The 23171-nt window shown below is 43.1% G+C and overlaps 1 protein-coding gene across 2 annotated transcripts in view; it reads right to left on the bottom strand.

The window, feature by feature from the left end:
- Window positions 1–23171, bottom strand: part of VAV3 (vav guanine nucleotide exchange factor 3) — a 333180-nt gene that overhangs the window by 142694 nt on the left and 167315 nt on the right. For both annotated transcript variants that reach the window (XM_029063268.2, XM_029063269.2), the window contains exons 8-15: window positions 22760–22863; window positions 21522–21621; window positions 16315–16410; window positions 13747–13815; window positions 11635–11721; window positions 7345–7430; window positions 1945–2077; window positions 925–1034 (exon numbers count right to left, since the gene is read on the bottom strand). In XM_029063268.2, coding sequence (XP_028919101.1) covers window positions 925–1034; window positions 1945–2077; window positions 7345–7430; window positions 11635–11721; window positions 13747–13815; window positions 16315–16410; window positions 21522–21621; window positions 22760–22863 — 785 coding nt within the window. The remainder of the gene's footprint in view (window positions 1–924; window positions 1035–1944; window positions 2078–7344; window positions 7431–11634; window positions 11722–13746; window positions 13816–16314; window positions 16411–21521; window positions 21622–22759; window positions 22864–23171) is intronic.

Raw genomic sequence — 23171 nt, 5'->3', positions numbered from 1 at the left:
GGGTGGGTAAAAATGCATATGCTAAAACAGGGTGGCTTAGTGGATAGAGCACAGGCCTGGGAGTCGGAAGGATCTGGGTTCTAATCCCAGCTCTGCCACTTGTCTGTTGTGTGACCTCGGGCAAGTCCTTTACTTCTCTGTGCCTCAGTTATCTCATCTGTAAAATGGGAATTAAGACTGTGAGCCCCACATGGGACAGGGACTGTGTAAAACTTGATTAGTTTGTACCTACTCCAGTGCTTAGAACAGTGCTTGGCACAAAGTAAGTACCATTATTATATTAAAGGTGTCCGTTGGGATATGCTAACTTGGAGTGTCGGGAGCTAATCGGGGAAGACTTATTTGCAGAGACAGAAGTTATGGAAAGGTTGAAGATGAGATGTGGTGTTATGTCTTGGGTGAGTTTTTTCTGAATGAAAAGAGAGTGAAATTAACAGGAAAAGCAGAATTTGGCAAACTGGCCTAGATCTTGAGAAATAACCTCGTTACCATGGCCCACAAAAAAATTCAACTTCTCTAAATTCCAAGTGCTCAGGAGAATGCTTGGTGCACAGTAAGAATGTATCATATACTATTAGTACTGTCGCTATATCTATTTTAAAACATTTCAATATTGCAGTTCTAGAAAAATTGGGGCATAATAAGTTAAATATTTATGAGATTGATAGTTTCCAGGTAGTTGCAACTTGCAAATAGAGCAGTGATCTATCTTAGCTTCTCAGAAGGAAACCAAAAGATAGCAAACAGCTCCCTCTTGCTTTCTCTTTGAGACTTTCAAGGACATTATGGAAGCTTAAAATGAGACTAGATGTTTCAAATATTCAAAGAATACTAACTTCCCAGCTTCTCTAAACATACACAAAGTTTAAGGTACATGCTTTAAAATGGTAAAGGAAGGTGAATTGGTGAAATAGGATTACTCACAAGGCCATTTCAAACTGTTCAAGCCATTTCTTCTTTAAATCTTTTGTTTTGCAAAAGAATTCAAACCCATTGTGTCCTTGATGGTGGGTGATGTAGAAGGTATAAGACCACTGTTGAAATGAATGGATAATTGACTTGTTAGCTTTTAATTCCATTACTGCCTTAAGGTAATATTGTTACAGTCATTTGAATGACAGTAATACTGATGTTGTTGAACTAAATTGGATCAAAAATCTATTCTACATCCTTATTCAAATGAACTGAACATTGCAGCCTAATGAAAGAGCATGGGACCATGGGTCAGGAGCCCTGGGTTCTAGACCTACCTCTGTGACTTGCCTACCGAGTTACCTCGGACAACTCACATAACTTTTCCATGGCTTAGTTTCCTAATCTGGAACATCTGTAAAATGTGGATAAAATAAATACCAATTCTACCTTCATCTTAATAATAATAATAATGTTGGTATTTGTTAAGCGCTTACTATGTGCAGAGCACTATTCTAAGCACTGGGGTAGATACAGGGTAATCAGGTTGTCCCACATGAGACTCACAGTTGATCCCCATTTTATAGATGAGGGAACTGAGGCACAGAGAAGTTAAGTGACTTGCCCACAGTCACACAGCTGACAAGTGGCAGAGCTGGGATTCGAACTCATGAGCCCTGACTCCAAAGCCCATGCTCTTTCCACTGCGCCATGCTGCATCTTAATCTGTTAACATCATGTGGGATAGGGACTATGTCAACGCTCATTATCTTTTATGCCACCTTGTGTTTGGTACTAAGTATGTAATAACAATCAGCATATACTATTATAATCTTTTCCTATTTCTCTTTGCCTCTTCATTCAATCATATCTGTATTCATTGCCTCTTCATTCAATCATATCTGTATTCAATTATGAAAACAGAAGGATCACCTGCATTTTAAAAACCACACATGCATTGATGAGTCCAATCAGTTGCCCAGAATTTTGCAAGAAGGCAAACTGGATTATAGCAAACTTCTCATAGCTTACCTTTTTGTTTTCTTTATCAGTGGTAGGATTGTTGGATATTTTGTAATGCTGGAGATCTATTATTTCCTTCATTTCATAGTTATCACCTTTCCTTTTGCAGACAATTACAGCTAAGTCGAACAAGAAGATGTGCCTGTCAGAGAGAAAATTCTGAATATTAGATGATGGCTTGGAAATCATGATAGCCAACTATCTATCATTTCAGGGATAACCTATAAGACAGGTAAAATTGGATGCCTTTAAAGCCCATTAAGAAATGTTGATGTTGGTATTGTCACTGTGCCTCAGTTACTTCATCTGTAAAAGGGACTAAGACTGCAAGTCCCATGTGGGACAGGGAAATGTTTTCAACCAGACTAGCTTGTACTTACCCTAATGCTTAGTATAATGGCTAGCACAAAGTAAGCACTAACAAATAGAAAATAAATACATAAAATTTCCAGGCGGCCATCACAACAGGGCAGTGACAGGACAAAGCCCAGGATGTCACTGTCCCCTCAACCCTCCCCATCACAGCCACCAGCACTCAACAGCTTTGTCTTCAAACCTGAGGTGATATCAGTGACTAAGGTCACATCTCTTCCAAGACACCTTCCCTAATTAAGCCACCTTTTCTTCAGATTCCTCTCCTTTCTGCATCACCTATGTACTTGTATCTGTATGCTTTGGGTATTTAGTATTCACCCCAGAACATTTATTCACATATCTGTAATTTATGTTATTGTCTCCCCCTAGACTGCAAACTCATTATTGGCAGTAAACATATTTATCAATTCTGTTGCACTGTACTACCCCAAGTGCTTAATACAGTGTTCTTCACATAATAAGTGCTCAGTAAATACCATCGATTGGCTGATTGGGTGTCTGAGGCCACTTAGCTGCAGATAAGGAACCAGAGGCTGGATGTGGGGCAGTGGCAGGGTGAGACCTCGGAGGCACCCAGCTAAGCCCGTTGTTGGGTAGGGACTGTCTCTATCAGTTGCTGAATTGTACTTTCCAAGCGCTTAGTATAGTCTCTGCACACAGTATGTGCTCAATAAATGCGACTGAATGAATGAATGAGGGTGGTCGAGGCCATGTGGTGGGGACAAAGGGTTAAAAACTGAATGGCTCCTCCAGCCTGCAGAGCAACCAGGAGGGCCAGGAATCCTGTTCCTCATTGTTTGGTCACTGCTGAAGCAGTCTCTCACCTCAAACCCTGGCCACCAGCAATCCCCTCCACCTGGCAGCCTGGCCGCGTTCTGACTAGGGCTTCTCTTTCTGGACCCCGCAACCTCAGGCCTCAGCCCCCATTTCTTCTAGTCCCAACTCCAGGTGAAGGTGGCAACTGCTAAGAACGATTTTTACATAAGAAAAGCGGCATGGCCTAGTGACAAGAGCATGAGCTTGGGAGTCAGAGGAGGAAGGGACTAAACCCGGCTCTGCCACTTATCTGCTGTGTGAACTTGAGCAAGTCATTTAACTTCTCTGGGTTCCAGTTTTCTCATCTGCACAATGGGAATTAGATACCTGTTTTACATCCCTCTTAGACTGAGTCTCATATGGGACTGGGACTGTGTCGGTCCATTCATTCATTCATTCAATCATATTTCTTGAGCACTTACTGTGTACAGAGCACTATACTAAGCACTTAGAAAGTACAATTCAGCAACAGAGAGAAACAATCCCTGCCCAACAATGGGCTCACAGTCTAGAAGGGAGGAGACAGACAAAACAAAACAAGTAGATAGGCATCAATAGTATCAAAATAAATAGAATTGTAGATATTTACACATCATTAATAAAATAAATAGAATAATAAATATTTACATATATACACAAGTGCTGTGGGACAAGGACAGGGTAGAGCAGAGCGAGGGAGTAGGGATGGGGAGAGGAGGAGAAGCAGAGGAAAAGGGGGGCTCAGTCTGGGAAGGCCTCCTGGAGGAGGTGGGCTTTCAGTAGGGCTTTGAAAGGGACTAGTAAGCTAGTTTGGCAGATGTGAGGACGAAGGACATTCCGGGCCAGAGGTAAGACATGGGCCAGGGGTCAATGGCGGGACACGCGAGAACGAGGCACAGTGAGGAGGTTACCAGCAGAGGAGTGGAATGTGCGGGATGGGTTGTAGGCACAGAGAAGGGAGGTGAGGTAGGAGGAGGCAAGGTGATGGAGAGCTTTTCCTCCCCCTCCCCCATCTCTCACCCCTAATGATCTGGCCACCTATTTCCTCACGAAAATCAACACGATCAGGTCTGAGCTCCCCAAAGTCACCCCTCCGCCTCTCCCCTCCCCCCCAACAACCCCCTCCCCTGACCTCTCTGCTGCCTTTGACACTGTCGACCATCCCCTCCTCCTCCATACCTTATCTCACCTTGGCTTCACGGACTCTGTCCTCTCCTGGTTCTCCTCTTACCTCTCTGGCCGATCATTCTCGGTCTCCTACGCTGGAGCCTCCTCCCCCTCCCATCCTTTAACCTTTGGAGTTCCTCAAGGGTCAGTTCTTGGCCCTCTTCTGTTCTCCATGTACACTCACTCCCTCGGTGAACTCATCCGCTCTCACGGCTTTGACTACCATCTCTACGCAGATGACACGCAGATCTACATCTCCGCCCCTGTCCTCTCCCCCTCCCTTCAGGCTCGCATCTCCTCCTGCCTCCGGGACGTCTCCACCTGGATGTCGGCCCGCCAGCTAAAACTCAACATGAGCAAGACTGAGCTCCTCATCTTCCCTCACAAGCCCGGTCCGCTCCCAGACTTCTCCATCACCGTGGATGGCACGACCATCCTTCCCGTCCCGCAGGCCCGCAATCTCGGTGTCATCCTTGACTCGTCCCTCTCGTTCACCCCACACATCCTATCCGTTACCAAGACCTGCCGGTTTCACCTCTACAATATCGCCAAGATCCGCCCTTTCCTCTCCACCCAAACGGCTACCTTACTATTACGGGCTCTCGTTATATCCCGGCTAGACTACTGTGTCAGCCTTCTCTCTGACCTCCCTTCCTCCTCTCTCGCCCCGCTCCGGTCTATTCTTCACTCCGCTGCCCGGCTCATCTTCCCGCAGAAACGATCTGGGCATGTCACTCCCCTTCTTAAACAACTCCAGTGGTTGCCTATCGACCTCCGCTCCAAACAAAAACTCCTCACTCTAGGCTTCAAGGCTCTCCATCACCTTGCCCCTTCCTACCTCTCCTCCCTTCTCTCTTTCTACCGCCCACCCCGCACGCTCCGCTCCTCTGCCGCCCACCTCCTCGCCGTCCCTCGGTCTCGCCTATCCCGCCGTCGACCCCTGGGTCACGTCCTCCCGCGGTCCTGGAACGCCCTCCCTCCTCACCTCCGCCAAACTGATTCTCTTTCCCTCTTCAAAACCTTACTTAAAACTCACCTCCTCCAAGAGGCCTTCCCAGACTGAGCTCCTCTTCCCCCTCTACTCCCTCTGCCAACCTCCCTTTACCTCTCCGCTGCTAAAGCCTCATTTTCCCCTTTTCCCTCTGCTCCTCCACCTCTCCCTTCCCATCCCCACAGCACTGTACTCGTCCGCTCAACTGTATATATTTTCGTTACCCTATTTATTTTGTTAATGAATTGTACATCGCCTTGATTCTATTTAGTTGCCATTGTTTTTACGAGATGTTCTTCCCCTTGACGCTGTTTAGTGCCATTGTTCTTGTCTGTCCGTCTCCCCCGATTAGACTGTAAGCCCGTCAAACGGCAGGGACTGTCTCTATCTGTTGCCGACTTGTTCATCCCAAGCGCTTAGTACAGTGCTCTGCACATAGTAAGCGCTCAATAAATACTATTGAATGAGGTTTTGCTTCATAAAAAGGTTGACAGGCAACCACTGGAGATTTTTGAGGAGGGGGGTGACATGCCCCGAGTGTTTCTGTAGAAAGATAATCTGGGCAGCAGAGTGAAGTATAGACTGAAGTGGGAGAGAGGTTGGGAGATCAGAAAGGATGCTGATGAAGTAGTTCAGTCGGGATCTGATGAGTGACTGTACTAACGTGGTAGGGGTTTGGATGGAGAGGAAAGGGTGGATCTGGGAGATGTTGTGAAGGTGAGACCAGCAGGTTTTGGTGATGGATTGGCTGTGCGGGGAGAATGAGAGAGTGGAGTCAAGGATGACACCAAGGTTGTGGGCTTGTGAGACAAGAAGGATGGTAGTGCCATCCACAGTGATGGGAAAGTCAGGGAGAGGACAGCGTTTGGGAGGGAAGATGGTCCTGATGATCTTGTATCTACCCCAGCACTTACTGCAGTGCTTGGCACATAAGAAGCACTTAACAAATGCCACTGTTATTCATTAAACATTTCTTTCCCCTTGCATCCACTTTTTTAATGATCTATGGAACCGGCTCTTTTAAATGGGAAAGATATAGGTTATGGTATTGGGAAACGATTCACAAACCACTTAGAATCCACTCTAAAGAGGTGTACAGGGACTGAGAATTTAATGGAATGATCTGGCTGAATTCCCAAGCATTACTTTAAAGGTATATTTCCTCCATCCTGGGGTAAGATAATAGGGTTTGCCTTTTAAAGCTTTACTCCAGCAAGACTGTAGACAAGACAAGACTGTTTACAGTTGTAAACCTAGGATTGGACTGCCAAATGTCAGTTTGGAAATTCTCAGACATGACTGATGTCAGTTTCATCAATAGTCCAAGCCTGTCATGAGGCAGGAATTGCTGAAAAGCACTCAGATATAGAACTATTATGTATCTCCTCACAAGACTTGTCCCTGAAGGAAGGGCACTAACTTAAATATCTGGAATGCCTGGTAACTGTAACCTGGAATATCCCTTGATCCATCAATAGTGTTCCCCCTAGACAGTAAGCTCCTTGTGGGCAGCAAATTTGTTCACAATTTTTGTTGTACTGTACTATCCCAAGCACTAATACAGTGCTCTGCACACAGTAAGCATTCAATAAATATGATTGAATGAATGTTCTGCCTACTGGAAGTGCTAACTACCATTTCAATCAATTGTATCTATTGAGCGCTTACAGGGTGCAGAGCACTGTACTAAACACTTGGGAGGATACAATATAACAGAGTTGACAGCCATGTTCCCAGCCCACAGCAAACTTACAGTCTAGAGGAGGAGACACACATTAATATAAATTGATGGATTGATAAGTATTTATTGAGCACTTATTCTGTAGGGTACAGAGCACTATATCAAGCACTCGGAAGAGTGCAACAGAGTTGGTACACATTTTCCTTGCCCTCCAGCTTGTAATTTAGGGGACTCCTCACAAAATGAAAATATCGTTCCTCAAGTTTTACCTTTGTCTTATGTCTTGGGAATTTGTAGAATTTTTCATTTTTTTATTAAGATGAATGGTAAAGGAGGGCAATCAATCACAATTAGGTCATTTGACTACTTAAAAGCCTGAATGCTCTAGCCGTTTTCTCACCTGTCTTGCTTTGTGGGTTTATCTAGTGTGGTTATCCTTATTTCACCATCTCCCTGGGGTCTTCCAAACTTCAAGACAGGCTGGTTCTAAAACACAAAAGGTGGATTCTGTTATTCACAGAGCTATAGGCAAACAGTAACAAAAATTAACAAGGGACTTGTCAACCAAACAATAGTTTTGAGTGCTTAATCTATGCACAGATCTGTAATAAGCATTTGGGAGTGTACAATATGGTTTGTAGCCAGGGTTCTGTCCTCAAGAAGCTCACAGTCCAGTATGGGAGATGGCCACTAAAATACATGACAGGGAGGGGAAGCAAGTAGAATGATGTCATTCATCTGTAAAATGGGGATTAAGATTGAGAGCCCTGTAGGATATGGACTATGTCCAGCCTGATAATCTTGTATCTACACCAGTGCTTAGCACAGTGCCTGGCACGTAGTCAGCGCTTAGCAAATGACAACATAAAAACAAAATATTCCCCTGATGTGCAAGATGGGGACTCCTGTGAGCCAGGTTTTCACACCAATGCAGAGTACAGTATCGCACATTACGAATGCTCCAATCAAACATTTATTGAAGCACTTACTCTGTGCAGAGCATTGTACCAAGTGCTTGGGAGAGTACTATAATATGGAGTTGGTACACAAACTGATAGAAGCAGTGTGGCTCAGTAGAAAGAGCCCGGGCTTGGGAGTCAGAAGTCATGGGTTCGAATTCCGAATCTGCCACTTGTCAGCTTTGTGACTATGGGCAAGCATTTAACTTCTCTGTGCCTCAGTTACCTCATCTGTAAAATGGGGATTAACTGTGAGCCTCACGTGGGACAACCTGATTACCATGTATCTACCCCAGCGCTTAGAACAGCACTCTGTACCCCAGACTGAGCTTCCCCTTTTCCCTCTGCTCCCTCTGCTCCCTCTCTGCTCCCCCTCTGCCCTCTGCTCCCTCCCCCCTTCCCCACCCTCACCTCCCCTCACCTAAGCCCCCTTTTCCTCTGCTCCTCCCCCTCTCCCTTCCCCTCCCCTCAGCACTGTGCTCATTTGTATATATTTTTATTAACCTATTTATTTTGTTAATGAGGTGTACATCCCCTTGATTCTATTTATCGTGTTTATGCTGTTTTGTTTTTGTCTGTCTGTCTCCCTCCATTAGACTGTAAGCCCGTCATTGGGCAAGGATTGTCTCTATTTGTTGCTGAATTGTATATTCCAAGCGCTAAGTACAGTGCTCTGCACATAGTAAGCACTCAATAAATACTATTGAATTGAAATTCCTTCCCAGAAGGAGTTTACAGAAAAAGTGATATCAATGTATTTATCTATGGCACATTTATTCCAGGGAATTCCTGGGTTAGTGAAACAAGTTTCAATAGGATCATATTCATTCACTCAATCATATTTATTGAGCACTTATTGTGTACAGCGGAGATGTAGATCTGCGTGTCATCTGCGTAGAGATGGTAGTCAAAGCCGTGAGAGCGGATGAGTTCACCGAGGGAGTGAGTGTAAATGGAGAACAGAAGAGGGCCAAGAACTGACCCTTGAGGAACTCCAACAGTTAAAGGATGGGAGGGGGAGGAGGCTCCAGCGTAGGAGACCGAGAATGATCGGCCAGAGAGGTAAGAGGAGAACCAGGAGAGGACAGAGTCCGTGAAGCCAAGGTGAGATAAGGTACGGAGGAGGAGGGGATGGTCGACAGTGTCAAAGGCAGCAGAGAGGTCAAGGAGGATCAGAATGGAGTAGGAGCCATTGGATTTGGCAAGAAGGAGGTCATGGGTGACCTTAGAGAGAGCAGTCTCGGTAGAGTGGAGGGGACGGAAGCCAGATTGGAGGGGGTCTAGGAGAGAATGGGAGTTAAGGAATTCTAGGCATCGATTGTAGACGACTCGTTCTAGGATTTTGGAAAGGAAGGGTAGTAGGGAGATAGGACGATAACTGGAGGGGGAAGTGGGGTCAAGAGCGGGTTTTTTTAGGATGGGGGAGACGTGGGCGTGTTTGAAGGCAGAGGGGAAGGAGCCCTTGGAGATTGAGTGGTTAAAAATAGAAGTTAAGGAAGGTAGGAGGGCAGGGGCGATGGTTTTAAGAAGGTGAGAGGGAATGGGGTCCGAGGCGCAGGTGGAGGGGGTGGCACTTGCGAGGAGGGAGGAGATCTCCTCTGAGGATACTGCAGGGAAGGATGGGAAAGTAGGGGAGGGGGTTGTTGGGGGGGAGGGGAGAGGCGGAGGGGTGACTTTGGGGAGCTCAGACCTGATCGTGTTGATTTTCGTGAGGAAATAGGTGGCCAGATCATTAGGGGTGAGAGATGGGGGAGGGGGAGGAACAGGGGGCCTAAGGAGAGAGTTAAAGGTCCGGAACAATCGGCGGGGGTGACGGGCATGGGTGTCGATGAGGGAGGAGAAGAAGCTTTGCCTGGCGGAGGAGAGGGCAGAGTTAAGGCAGGAAAGGATAAATTTGAAGTGTGTGAGGTCGGCTCGGTGCTTGGACTTTCGCCAGCAGCGCTCAGCAGCTCGAGCATAGGAGCGTAGGAGGCGGACGGAGGAGGTGATCCAGGGCTGTGGGTTAGTGGAGCGAGAGCGGCGGAGGGAAAGGGGGGCGAGAGAGTCGAGATGAGTAGAGAGGGTGGAGTTGAGAGTGGAGACCGGTCGAGAGTGGGAAGAGAGGACAGGGCGGCAAGGTGAGGCGAGATGCTATTGGAAAGATGGATGGGATCGAGAGAGCGGAGGTCTCTGCTTTGACTACCATCTCTACGCAGATGACACGCAGATCTACATCTCCGCCCCTGTCCTCTCCCCCTCCCTTCAGGCTCGCATCTCCTCCTGCCTCCGGGACGTCTCCACCTGGATGTCGGCCCGCCACCTAAAACTCAACATGAGCAAGACTGAGCTCCTCATCTTCCCTCCCAAACCCGGTCCTCTCCCAGACTTCTCTATCACCGTGGATGGCACGACCATCCTTCCCGTCCCGCAGGCCCGCAATCTCGGTGTCATCCTTGACTCGTCCCTCTCGTTCACCCCACACATCCTATCCGTTACCAAGACCTGCCGGTTTCACCTCTACAATATCGCCAAGATCCGCCCTTTCCTCTCCACCCAAACGGCTACCTTACTATTACGGGCTCTCGTTATATCCTGGCTAGACTACTGTGTCAGCCTTCTCTCTGACCTCCCTTCCTCCTCTCTCGCCCCGCTCCGGTCTATTCTTCACTCCGCTGCCCGGCTCATCTTCCCGCAGAAACGATCTGGGCATGTCACTCCCCTTCTTAAACAACTCCAGTGGTTGCCTATCGACCTCCGCTCCAAACAAAAACTCCTCACTCTAGGCTTCAAGGCTCTCCATCACCTTGCCCCTTCCTACCTCTCCTCCCTTCTCTCTTTCTACCGCCCACCCCGCACGCTCCGCTCCTCTGCCGCCCACCTCGTCGCCGTCCCTCGGTCTCGCCTATCCCGCCGTCGACCCCTGGGTCACGTCCTCTCGCGGTCCTGGAACGCCCTCCCTCCTCACCTCCGCCAAACTGATTCTCTTTCCCTCTTCAAAACCTTACTTAAAAATCACCTCCTCCAAGAGGCCTTCCCAGACTGAGCTCCTCCTCCCCCTCTACTCCCTCTGCCATCCCCCCTTTACCTCTCCGCAGCTAAAGCCTCATTTTCCCCTTTTCCCTCTGCTCCTCCACCTCTCCCTTCCCATCCCCACAGCACTGTACCCGTCCGCTCAACTGTATATATTTTCGTTACCCTATTTATTTTGTTAATGAATTGTACATCGCCTTGATTCTATTTAGTTGCCATTGTTTTTACGAGATGTTCTTCCCCTTGACGCTGTTTAGTGCCATTTTTCTTGTCTGTCCGTCTCCCCCGATTAGACTGTAAGCCCGTCAAACGGCAGGGACTGTCTCTATCTGTTGCCGACTTGTTCATCCCAAGCGCTTAGTACAGTGCTCTGCACATAGTAAGCGCTCAATAAATACTATTGAATGAATGAATGAATGAATACTGTACTAAGCGTTTGGTAGAGTACGATAGAGCACTACAGCAATAAACAATATAACAATAAACAGTCACATTCTCTGCCCACAGTGGCTTACACCACTAGAAGCCTATTCTATAGGAGGGCTGGGTACTATCTTTAAAAGAGGAATCGGTATCTGTTAGACAAAGTACAATGCCAAGATGTTCCCAGAAGCAGATAACAGTTGAATAAAACAGCAGGGACAAATTGAGGACACTCAGGAGCAGGAACTTTGTCTTTTTTTTCAAATTAATCATTCAAAGTGAAAATGAAAACCACATACCAAGTTCTCTATTGATAACTGAAACTGTTTAATGCCACGGAGGGTCTCATTATCTCTCTTCACTTCATTTACGTACTGGGCCAGGTCCTAAAGAATAAAAGGGGGGTGGGGGGAGGGAGCAAAAGCACAGAAACTCAGGTGATGGGAAAAAAGAAAAAAATCAGTTTTTATGAAATGGACAATCCCTGTTATTCTCCAATGACTGTAAAATGAATGACCATAATCCCTGTATTTAAAACAAAATAAGCATGTGCTACCAATGGCACAACTAGAAAACCAAAACGTGAGCATTTATTTTGCCTCCTTGGGAAACAAGGTATTATGGATTATCCAGGACTGTGAGAAAAGTAACGGGTAGGTGATTTAAATCATATGGAATTCATTTAGAAATTGAAAAGAATAAAAAATAAACATGGACAGAACTATTATCTGCAGCCACAACAATTACTAAGAAAGGTGATGGCAGTAAAGTATATTCAGCCAAGAAACAAACTTTATTTCTAAAGAGATAATTCACCAAAGCAGATAGATACTAATGAGAAACCAGGTGGATAAAGAAGAATGACAAACGGCTGGCATCTCTTTCCATATGGTTTCACCTATTCTGAAATGTCATTGCTGATTTTTGAGGACCAAAAAAAAAAAAGACATTATGTCTGCACTTTACCTAGCTATTTTTATTCATTCCGCTCCAGATTTTTTGGTATTCAGTTTCTTTCCTCTCTCCCTTCCCCTTAAGCTCAATTGGAATAGCAGGAGGGCGTACTCCAGCAGAAAACATAATGTGCTTAAGAGAGGAGCCAATAACTGACTTTTTGCCTGCTACAGGTGGAAACATCTCTAAAGGCCTGAAAATCCAGGCATTTTCTTAAGAGATAATGCACAGGACTCACAGCTCTAAAGCATAATGAAAGAAAGCGATTGGCAGGGGAAAATCAGAAATCTGCATTAAAATAAAAAAGAACTCAAAGAGGGTGATGACCCATGTTTCGTCTGCATTTTGGTTTTGCGCAAAGATACAGTAACAGTTTCAAATGCTGTCTTACTGTGATTTGCAAATATAACTTCCTCTCATAGACTTCCATTATGCCTAACCTAAAATTGTTGATTTGACGTATCCCTATGTTCCTGCCCAAGCCTAGATTTGTGTAATGAGAAGAAGGAGAAGCTCTACAAAACTTCCAGATTTCACATTTCTTATGCCATTTACTGCGAATTTTCAAACTTATTTCAACCTGACAATTGGAAGCGACTTGCAACTATGCTGCTTATTCCCTTCCACATTGCCCACTTTCCCTCAAAGTTTACCAGTTTGATATAAGCCTAGGCAGGAGTTTAAACTGGGTCTTACATTAATGTTTTGGCCAAACTATTTTAGTTTCCCAATGTCTTCTCTTTGGTGCTATACTTAAAGTGGGTCAAACAAGAGAAAATGTGGCAAAATTTTCCAAATGAAACCACTATTTAACCACCAAAGTTCATTTAGAGTAAAGATGTTTAATGTTTCTCTCTCACTTGATTTAGAGTCAATACTACTTCACTGACTTTCTTCTACTGCTGCTTCTTCAAATAACATAGAATCATTTCCAATCCATAACGACTCCATGGACACACCCTCTCCAAATCATCCCATCACTCTGGAATCATTCTGGTATGTATATCACTTACTTTAGACACTGTCAACTCCAGTTCAACTGAGTCACTATCATCTTCCTACTTTAGGATTGAATTGTAATCCATAGGTTAAGAATATTTTTGCCCATTTTGGGGGTTAGGGAGGTCTCCTTAATGCTCTCAAAAGGTGCCTGATCACTGTCTCTTCTTCCTTCTGCTATTCACAACTGCTTTTGAGTGAACAATAAAGTCAGTTCTCATAAAACATGGGGTTATATTCCTGATGAAACCTGCATGTTTGCATTAAAGTTAGTCTGCCTTAATGAGCACCATGTGCAGAAGCACAACAGTTTCTTCTGAGAGCAAATCACATTCTATCCAGAACATATCTTTCCCTACAGCTTTCTGTCTAGCCTTAGTGAAAGCAAAATCAAAATAGTCAATTTCCTTGTCATAAAGAGAGTGAAAATGTAAAAAGGTGGGCCATTCTACACTTACCTTCATGGCATCAAGAGCTAGCTTCAAATTTGCCTTCTCAACAGGATCAGTGGTGTGCTTCACCAGCTCCTGATATTCAAAAGATATTGTCACTTCTCAACACTGCTTTACTCAAAAATCAACAGTCTATTCAATTATAACATTTTTGACAATAGCTTGAAAGTACCCACAATCAAATCAAATTAATTCAGGTTTCCAATTCATTCAGAATTTAGCAGCAGCATGGTATAATTGATAGAGTATGAGCCTGGCAGTCAGAAAGATTTGGGCTATAATCCCAGCTCTACCCCTTATCTGCTATGTGACCTTGGGCAAGTCACTTTGCTTCTCTGGGCCTATTATCTCATCTGAACAATGGGGATTAAGACTGTGAGCCCCTTGGTGGGACATGGATCATGTCCAATCCTATTAGCTTGTATCTAGTACAGAGCTTAGTACAGTATGTGACACATACTAAGCACTACATAGATACCATTTTAGAAAAAATCTTGTATCTACCAAGACTCAATGTCTGATGCATGATAAGTGCTTAACAAATGCTTTATTAAAAAAATTCAACCAAACTTTTTAATCATTTGTATTTATTTTCTGCTATGTGCAGAGGACTGTACTAAGCGCTTGGGAGAGTACAATATTACAGAGTTGACAGACATGTTCCAAGCTCACACCGAGCTTACTCTTTGGCTAAGAAGACCTCAGAAAAACAAGACACCCATTTGAGAGACTTTCTTTCCCGAGAAATAGGAAGCCACTATGTACCTGCAGAAATCCTGAAAGGTTTATGAACTGTTAAAATCACATTCTCCAAGGCCTATTTCTTGCCTGTTTTTTTTTTCTTTAGCAAAGGAAAATGCTGAGTCGGTCTGGGGCTTTCAAGTTTCCCATATCTGAATGTTCCAGTTAAATAAATGTCCGATTTCAAGTATGCCAACCTTTAAGTGTCAGAACATACCAGCTGTGATTTGACTTGTACATAGTGTTAAACTGGGTGTGAACATTTTTTTAAAAGAATTTTCAGGTACCAGGTAAACTGGCTTCACTAATAATAATAATTGTGGCATTTAAGTGCTATATGACAAGCACTGTACTAAGGTCTGGGGTAGATACAAGATCCCATATAGGGCTCACAGCCTAAGTAGGAGGGAGACTAACAATAATAATAATAATAATATTGGTATTTGTTAAGCACTTACTATGTGCAGAGCACTATTCTAAGTGCTGGGGTAGATACAGGGTAATCAGGTTGTCCCACGTAAGACTCACAGTTGATCCCCATTTTACACATGAGGGAACTGAGGCACAGAGAAGTTAAATGACTTGCCCACAGTCACACAGCTAACAAGTGGCAGAGCCAGGATTCGAACCCATGAACTCTGACTCCCAAGCCCGGGCTCTTTCCACTGAGCCACGCTGCTTCTCTATGTATTGATACCCAATCTGCAGATGAGGGAACTGAGGCACAGAGAAGTTGAATGACTTGCTCAAGGTCACATTGCAGACAAGTGATAGAGATGGGAATAGAACTCAGGTCCTCTGATTCCTAGGCCTGGGGTCTTTCCCCTAGGCCAGGTTGCTTCTCAGAGTGTGATAAGGTAAAAAATAATTCTAGAAGCTTCATCCTTCTGCTTCCAAAAAGTTCAGGAACAGTTTTGACTAAAATGGAATTTTCAGTTCCTAGGTTATTTTACAGTGCCAAACCCATAAAAAGAAATTGTCATTGTGTTATTTAAACATGCTTCAAGAAGTGACTGAATCTGCCTTAATTTTTTTCACAAACCACCCATCTGATTATACTGCTTTGGGTTTAGGCCTCATAAATGTTTTAATACATTTTTAAAGAATAAAAAAAGCTTTGGTTGGCTTTTCTGATTTCTCTGTAGATCAAAGTTCATATGACTAATATTTGTAAAGCTATATTTCAAGAAATGTAATATACAGGATGTACAAAGTGCAGAATCAAAATTATATTTCACATTCAGATAATAGTTCTTTTTAAAATGACATTTTTTAAGCATCAGCAGGGTTGGTGATCTAATACTCTAAGACATATCTTTAGAGCAGAACTAATCAGCCTCCTGGTACAGATATCAAATTAAATTTATAAAATTCACTCATTATAGAACTGTGGAATCCAAAAGCTTTGCAGGTTGTAACAATAATCACTTCAAAATATATATGGCCTTGTCATAATTTAGATCTAATATAGCAGGAAAGCAACTCAGAACACGTTCCTGTCTTATCTAATTTATCTTAAAAAACCAGTGTCCTATTGAGTATCCTGAAAGTCATCACTACTTTAAAGATATTAATGAAGAGAACTACGACTGGAGGCTTGCTTTTGTTTTCAGGATGAAGGGTTTTGTTGGTTTTGTTAATTTGGATCATCACTTCAGCAGGAGATACTTCACTATTTTGATTTTGTGACAACAAAGGATTGACCAATTCTGAGTCCCAAACGCTTCTCTTCAGAACACGTATTTTGAACTACTGGAGTGCAGACTCCATTCCATGACCACCCAAGCTTAATGAGAGAGTAGAGAAAATCCCTAAATATTTCAAGTCTCATACCTGAAGAAGAAGGTGATATTTCAGAACACGCTGCATAGGGACCACCAGTAGATCCCTTAGAGTGAATTTTCCATTGTTTGCTCTCTTTGAACATTCCTACAAGAGAGTCAGAAAACAAATGTGAAATCCTGTCAACCCAGATGTTTCACTGTTATTACATATCGGGGCTAAAAAGTTGCAATGACAGCATTAGAGCTTAAGTTCTAGATGTCCAGCAAGGACTACATCTAGGGAATCTCAACAGGTTTCTGAGAAATGTACAAGTACTTCCAATAAATACTGCAATTATCAGTATCACCCCACACATCCAATCCGTCACCAAAACCTGCTGGTCTCACCTTCACAACATTGCCAAGATCTGCCCTTTCCTCTCCATCCAAACTGCTACATGCTGATACAATCTCTCATAATATTCCTAGTGGATTATTGCTTCAGCCTCTTTTCTGAGCTCCCATCCTCCTGTCTCTCCCTACTTCAGTCTATACTTCACTCCACTGCCCAGATTATCTTTCTACAGAAACTGTCTGGGCATGTCGCTCCCCTCCTTAAAAACCTCCAGTGATTGCCTTTCAACCTTTGCAGGAAGCAGAACTCCTCACTATTGGCTTCAAAGCTCTCCATCACCTTGCCCCCTCCTACCTCACCTCCCTTCTCTCCTTCTACAGCCCACCTGGCACATTCTGCTCCTCTGCCGCTAACCTCCTCACTGTGCCTCGTTCTCACCTGTCCCGCCGACGACCCTTGGCCCACGTCCTACCACTGACCTGGAATGCCCTCCCCCCTCACATCTGCCAAACGAATTCTCTTCCCCTCTTCAAAGCCCTACTGAGAGCTCACCTCACTCAGGACGCCTTCCCAGACTGAGCCCTCCCTTTCCCTCTGCCCCATCTCCCCTCCCTGCTGCCCCCACTCCCTCTCTGTTCTACCCCCTTCCCCTCCCCATAGCACTTGTGTATATTTCCATATATTACTCTATTTTAGTAATGATGTATATATATACCTATGTCTATCTATTTTGATGGTATTGATGCCTATCTACTTGTTTTGTTTTGCTGTCTCTCCCTTTTAGAATGTAAGCCCACTGTTAGGGCAGGGATTGTCTCTATCTGTTGCCAAATTGGACATTCCAAGAGCTTAGTACAGTGCTCTGCAAACAGTAAGCACTCAATAAATATGATTGAATGAATGAATTAATTTATTGAGTGCATTCCATGGACCAATCATTGTCCTAAGTGCTGGGGTAGATACAAGATAATCAGGTTGGAAACACAGTGCCGCATGGGGCTCACAGTCTAAGCAGGCGGGAATAAGATTTAATTAAATTTTAAGGTGAGGAAACTGAGACACAGAAAAGTCACGTGACTTGCCCAAGGTCACACAGCTTACAAGTGGCAGAGCCAGAATTAGAACCCAGGTCATCTGACTCTCAAGCCCCTTCTCTTTTCAGTAGGCCATGCCACTTCCTGCAACACATGCTGCAATAAAGGGCAGTAGCTCTCCAAAGCCTTTCAATACAACTTCAGAGATGAACTCAGTGTCTCCAGAGGGGTCTGGAAAATGCAGAGGATTCTCCCATAACGAAAAACTTGTGGCCATAGTTTAGGCCTCAAATGATCTTGCAATGGTGCACTGAGGCAGATGTGGATCTTATATCCAGTCCTTGGAAAGGTAATGATGAGCTTCTCCATAATTACACAATTCTGGCCATTCCCCCAGGTTACCCCATTACAAATGAACCACCACATTCCATTCAAACTTTTTCCTCTCTCATAGACTGAGTCCTCTGTTTTCTATTGATTTGTATCTTTCTCAGTGATTCACATAAGCATGGCTTAAGGATAGTGCAGGGGCTTGGGAATCAGAAGGACTGGGTTCTAGTCCTGACTGTTACATGTCTGCTGTGTGACCTTCAGCAAGCCACTTCACTTCTCTGGGTCTCAGTTACCTCATCTGTAAAATGGGGATTAAGACTGTGATCCCCATGTGGGACAGTGACTGCATCCAAACTGATTAACTTGTATCTACCCCAAGTGCTTAAAACACTGCTTGGCACATAGTAAGCATTTAACAAGTACCATAATCATTATTACTATTATTATTACTTACTCAGTAAGTACCCCATCATCATTACATCATATATTAGAAAAAGAAGGCGGTCCCTTAGAATAAACCCCCTAGGTCTCGGGATTATAATAGGGAGAGAAGATGGTATGGCTGGAGCGGGGAGAAAGAGAACAAAAACAATCCAGAAACTTATCATAATAACGGGCAAGCTAACAAGGCTTTCAGTTTCTGAAATTGAGATTTCTGATTAATATTTCTAATCAGATCTGGTCTAATAAAATAGCCTAAGTTTTCTACTGTTTCTGACAGCTCACTAAGGAAGTATATGTACTTTTTAAAAGACTTCAAATATAAGGAACTCCCACAGACCACATGTTCAAAAATTCACCCCTTCTGTTTCTTTAGAGAGTCTGTGATTGATAACCATTAGGAAACATTAGAAACTTTTGTTTCTTTATCATCATAGTCAACAGTATTTATTGAGCAACTATTGTGTGGAGGGATCTATATTAAATGATTTGACAGACACAAATAGCAGTATAAAATGTGGTCTTGCCATTCCCTCCTTTTTGTCTATCTTAAATAAACACATGGTCCTATGTTAACGGGAGGAAACCATTCATCAATCAGGAAACATCAATTATCTCTTCAAAGGCATTTCTTGTACTGAGAGATAATAGCACCAAATGGAGCCAATATATTTTGAAAAATTTTATCCCTTCACATGGGGGAGCAGTTTACTCTGAAATAATAACAATATACTATATGCATCTCTGCCCAACCCCCAGAAAAATATGCAGCTAAATACTCTGTGGTTCCTCATGGGGGCAGTACATAATTTACAAATCAAAAAAGGATACAACAGATCTGCTAAATGTAGCACAACCACATCTTCAGTGACCAGAAATAATATAATCACTGATGCAATTAATGCTTACAATAATATGTTGTTTTTCCTACCTGATTTTCAGTAGAAACTTAATCAGTGAAACTACAGTACTCCTGATGGCCTAGGGATGACACCATTCACTCGGTAGAGTACAATAGAAATAAAATAGGCATAGTCTTTCAAGTACTTTACAATCTAATTTTTGTCATATTCCATGAGCTGATGCTGTGTACCAACATTAACCAGACACGATTAATCTATGCAGAAACAACTAACCACTACAATGGCATAAATCGTTAGGGCTGCATCTTCACAATACTACGAATTTGATGTCATTACATTTCATTTTATCTAACTCCTTATCACAATTGAATCAGTAATGTCACTTATTGAGAGCTTACTGTGTGCCAAGTACCTTACTAAGTGCTCAGGAAAGGACATTATGTGTTGGCAATTGCAATTCCTCTCCACAAGAAGCTTACAGTCTACCAAAGGAGACAGACATTAAAATAAATTACAGATCGGGGAAATAGTTGAGTATAAGGGGTTAGACACAAATGCTGTGGGGCTGGGATAACAAAGTGCTCTCTTGTATAACTCTGGAGAAGCTATTCTAGCTACTGGAAGACAGAGAAGGGAGGTGAGAGTAGACCCAATGACCCCTCGAGCATCAGATGTCAATCAAGAGGAACCCACAGAGATATATGCTCCAAGCCCGCTGTTTTCTCTACCCAGGTGATTCTGCTGCTAGAAAGGTGAACCTGAAGAGCTTCAGCAGCTATTAGCAGCAGGTAATATCTGTCCAGACTATTGTTAGAGGCTGCTACACTAGCTGCTTTTATAGGGACGACTACTCACACTACATCAAACCATCAATTTAGGCAGCTCTCAATCATTCATACAAATGGATGAATGGAAGCCACAGATAATATTAGCCACCTCATTTACCTTTTCCTCCACCAAAATGCTCACCAGAGATTTTAAACATAAAGTGGGCTGATTTGAAATACCCTCTTTTCATTTTCCTAATGAACAAAGAGAGGATGAAAGCAGGAACTGGAACAAATAGGATGAGAATTCAAAAACTATTGAGAAGAGCATGGCCTAGAGGAAACAGCATGGGCCTGGGAGTCAGAGGACATGGGTTCTGATCCCAACTCAGGCACATGTCTGTTGTGTGACCTTGGACATAACACTTTACTTCTCTACAATTATCTCAACTGTAAAATGGGAGTTAAATCCTCCTTTTTTATGGTATTTGTTAAGAACTTATTACATGTCAAGCACTGCTCTAAGTGCTGGGGTAGATACCAGTCTATCAGGTTGAACACAGTCCCTTTCCCATATGGGGCTCACAGTCTGAGGAGGAGGGAGTAGGATGGGAGAAGCGGAATGGCCTAGGAGGAAGAACACAAGCCCCGGAGTCAGAAGACCTGACTTCTAAACCTGGCCCGCCACTTGTCCCCTCTGTGACTTTGGGCAAGTCATTTCACTTCTCTGTGCCTCAGTTTCCTCATCTATAAAAATGGGGATTCAGACTGTGAACCATATGAGGGACATGGACTGTGTCCAACCTGATAATCTTCTATCTAACCTAGTACTTAGTACAGTGCCTGATACATAGTAAGCACTTAAACACCATGATTTTTTATTATTATATCACCATTTTACAGTTGAGGAAACTGAGGCATACAGAAGTAAAATGATTTGCCCAAAGTCACACAGTAAGCAATTGGCAGATCAGGGATTAGAACCCAAATCATGCCATGCTTCTCTGCCTCCTACTTCGACTGTAAGCCCCTTGTGCATCAGGTACCCTGTCCAAACTTAATTAACTAGTATCTACTCTAGGGCCTAGAATAGTGCTTGGCACATAATAAGGGCTTAACAAGTACCATTTTAAAAAACACCTGGATTAGGAGTTTTTAGATAATTAAAAACTGTACATACAACAGGAAGCATAATTCCCCCATTATACTTTAAACTCTCAAGGGCAAGGACCGTAGCTTTCATATCTGCTATAATCTACTATGTACCTAACATAATGCTCTACATACAGAGATGTTCCATAAATGTTTCTACAACTGAGAATGAGGATGAGGATAATAAAGTGTTAATACTCAATATTTTAGCATGAAATCAGATGAACCTGAAATTTAGAATTGATCTGAATACCGAATATGAGAAAGTTTTCATAAAGGTTCATTTCTCTTTCGTTATCTAGGTGTCATAAAGAGAAATGTAAACTGGGCACCTCTAATTTCAACTTCACGTCTTCTTTTGTCTTGGAAATGTAGTCCAAACCTGTGATAGCTGACTCTACGCCACTGCAGTATTGCCCATAAATAACCAACCTGAAAGGAAACAAGCAAAGAAAAAAAGTAAAGAGAGGCAGGAACCAGGAATAAACTCATCACCATGGCAAAAATTGGGTGACTTTTTCCATGGACGGTGAGCACAAATGCTTCTGAGTTCAAAAGCAATTGTACGTGTACATGTAAGTCTGGAATTTGTCACTCAAACACAAATCTCAACATGGGAAAAACAGGGGAATGTCAAAGATTCCAAGCTTTAAAGCATAACAGTCAAACCCTAGCATTTGTTTTTCCATTCACTTGCATTCAGCACATCATAAGCCAAAATTTCTCTGATGTACTGAAATTAGATTAGTAATTTAAGGAGTCAATCAATCAATGACAATATAGAGAAGCAGCGTGGCTTAGTAGATAGAGCACAGGCCTGGGAGTCAGAAGGACCTGGGTTCTAATCCCGACTCTGCCACTTGTCTGCTGCTTGACCTTGGGCAAGTCACTTAACTTTTCTGTGCTTCAGTTACCTCATCTATAAAATGGGGATTAAGACTGTGAGTCCCATGTGGAATATGGACTGTGTTCAACCTGATTAGCCTGTATCTATGCCAGAGCTTAGTACAGTGCCTGGCATAAAGTAAGCACTTAACAAATACTATAAAATCTAAGGATAAATACACTCATGCTTGTAGCACTCAATTGCAGTTTTATAATATAATGACAAGTATGTGAACTCCCAGGTTTTCTAGGGACTAATAACACCTATACTTTTGTAACAAAAAGAGGTTTATCAACTGATTTGATCACTTCCAATACTTGAATGGAATCTAGACCATAAAGACAGCCAAGAGACCAAACATGACCTGCAAGAAAAGTCATCATGGAGCCTCTTGCTCTAAGTTCTTGTGCATAGAAAGAAAATCATGTACCAAGTATCACCTTGGCATTTATAATGGGGAAGCCAGTAGCAAAAATGCACTGCCTGTGTTTTGACTGTAAAGAATTTATTTTGGTACCTTCAGCTCCCCAAAATTACATTTAAATATACTTAATTACTTGCAAATGGATAACTCTTTAATTGTGCAAAGAGCTGAACTGAAACTTCCTGGAGTGTGAAACTGCACAGTAATGGATTGCATGGAGTTCACAGCAGAGAATAGCAATGGATAGATATGAAGCTTACCTTTCCTTGTAGTTAATAAAGACTTGATATAAGTTCTGGACATTTTTATTGACAATGGAGTCATGAATCTCTTGCATTAGGCTTCGATGGACTTTCACTAGTTCCTTGCAATGAACAACAACACAGAACATCGAAAATCAAAACCAAATAATCTCATTGGCACTAAAGGGCCACAAAAATCTAGACTCAAAATAGCTGCTGTGCTTCTTTGGATGAATTCTACTGACTAACATCTAAACTGTCTAAATAAGTCTGGTAATTTCAGTATAGGAATAGATACTTTTTTTTTTTTTACATCAAACCAGTCAAATCCTTAATGTATTATTCATATGTCCAAAGTAATGATTCCAGTCCCTGAACAATGAAAAATTTGATTTGTACACTATTGGTCCATTAGTGGCATCCTGTTAGT

The sequence above is a fragment of the Ornithorhynchus anatinus genome, chromosome 4 (assembly GCF_004115215.2).
Source record: "Ornithorhynchus anatinus isolate Pmale09 chromosome 4, mOrnAna1.pri.v4, whole genome shotgun sequence".
In the NCBI taxonomy this organism is placed as follows: domain Eukaryota; kingdom Metazoa; phylum Chordata; class Mammalia; order Monotremata; family Ornithorhynchidae; genus Ornithorhynchus; species Ornithorhynchus anatinus.
This window is presented reverse-complemented; position numbering and strand designations above follow the sequence as displayed.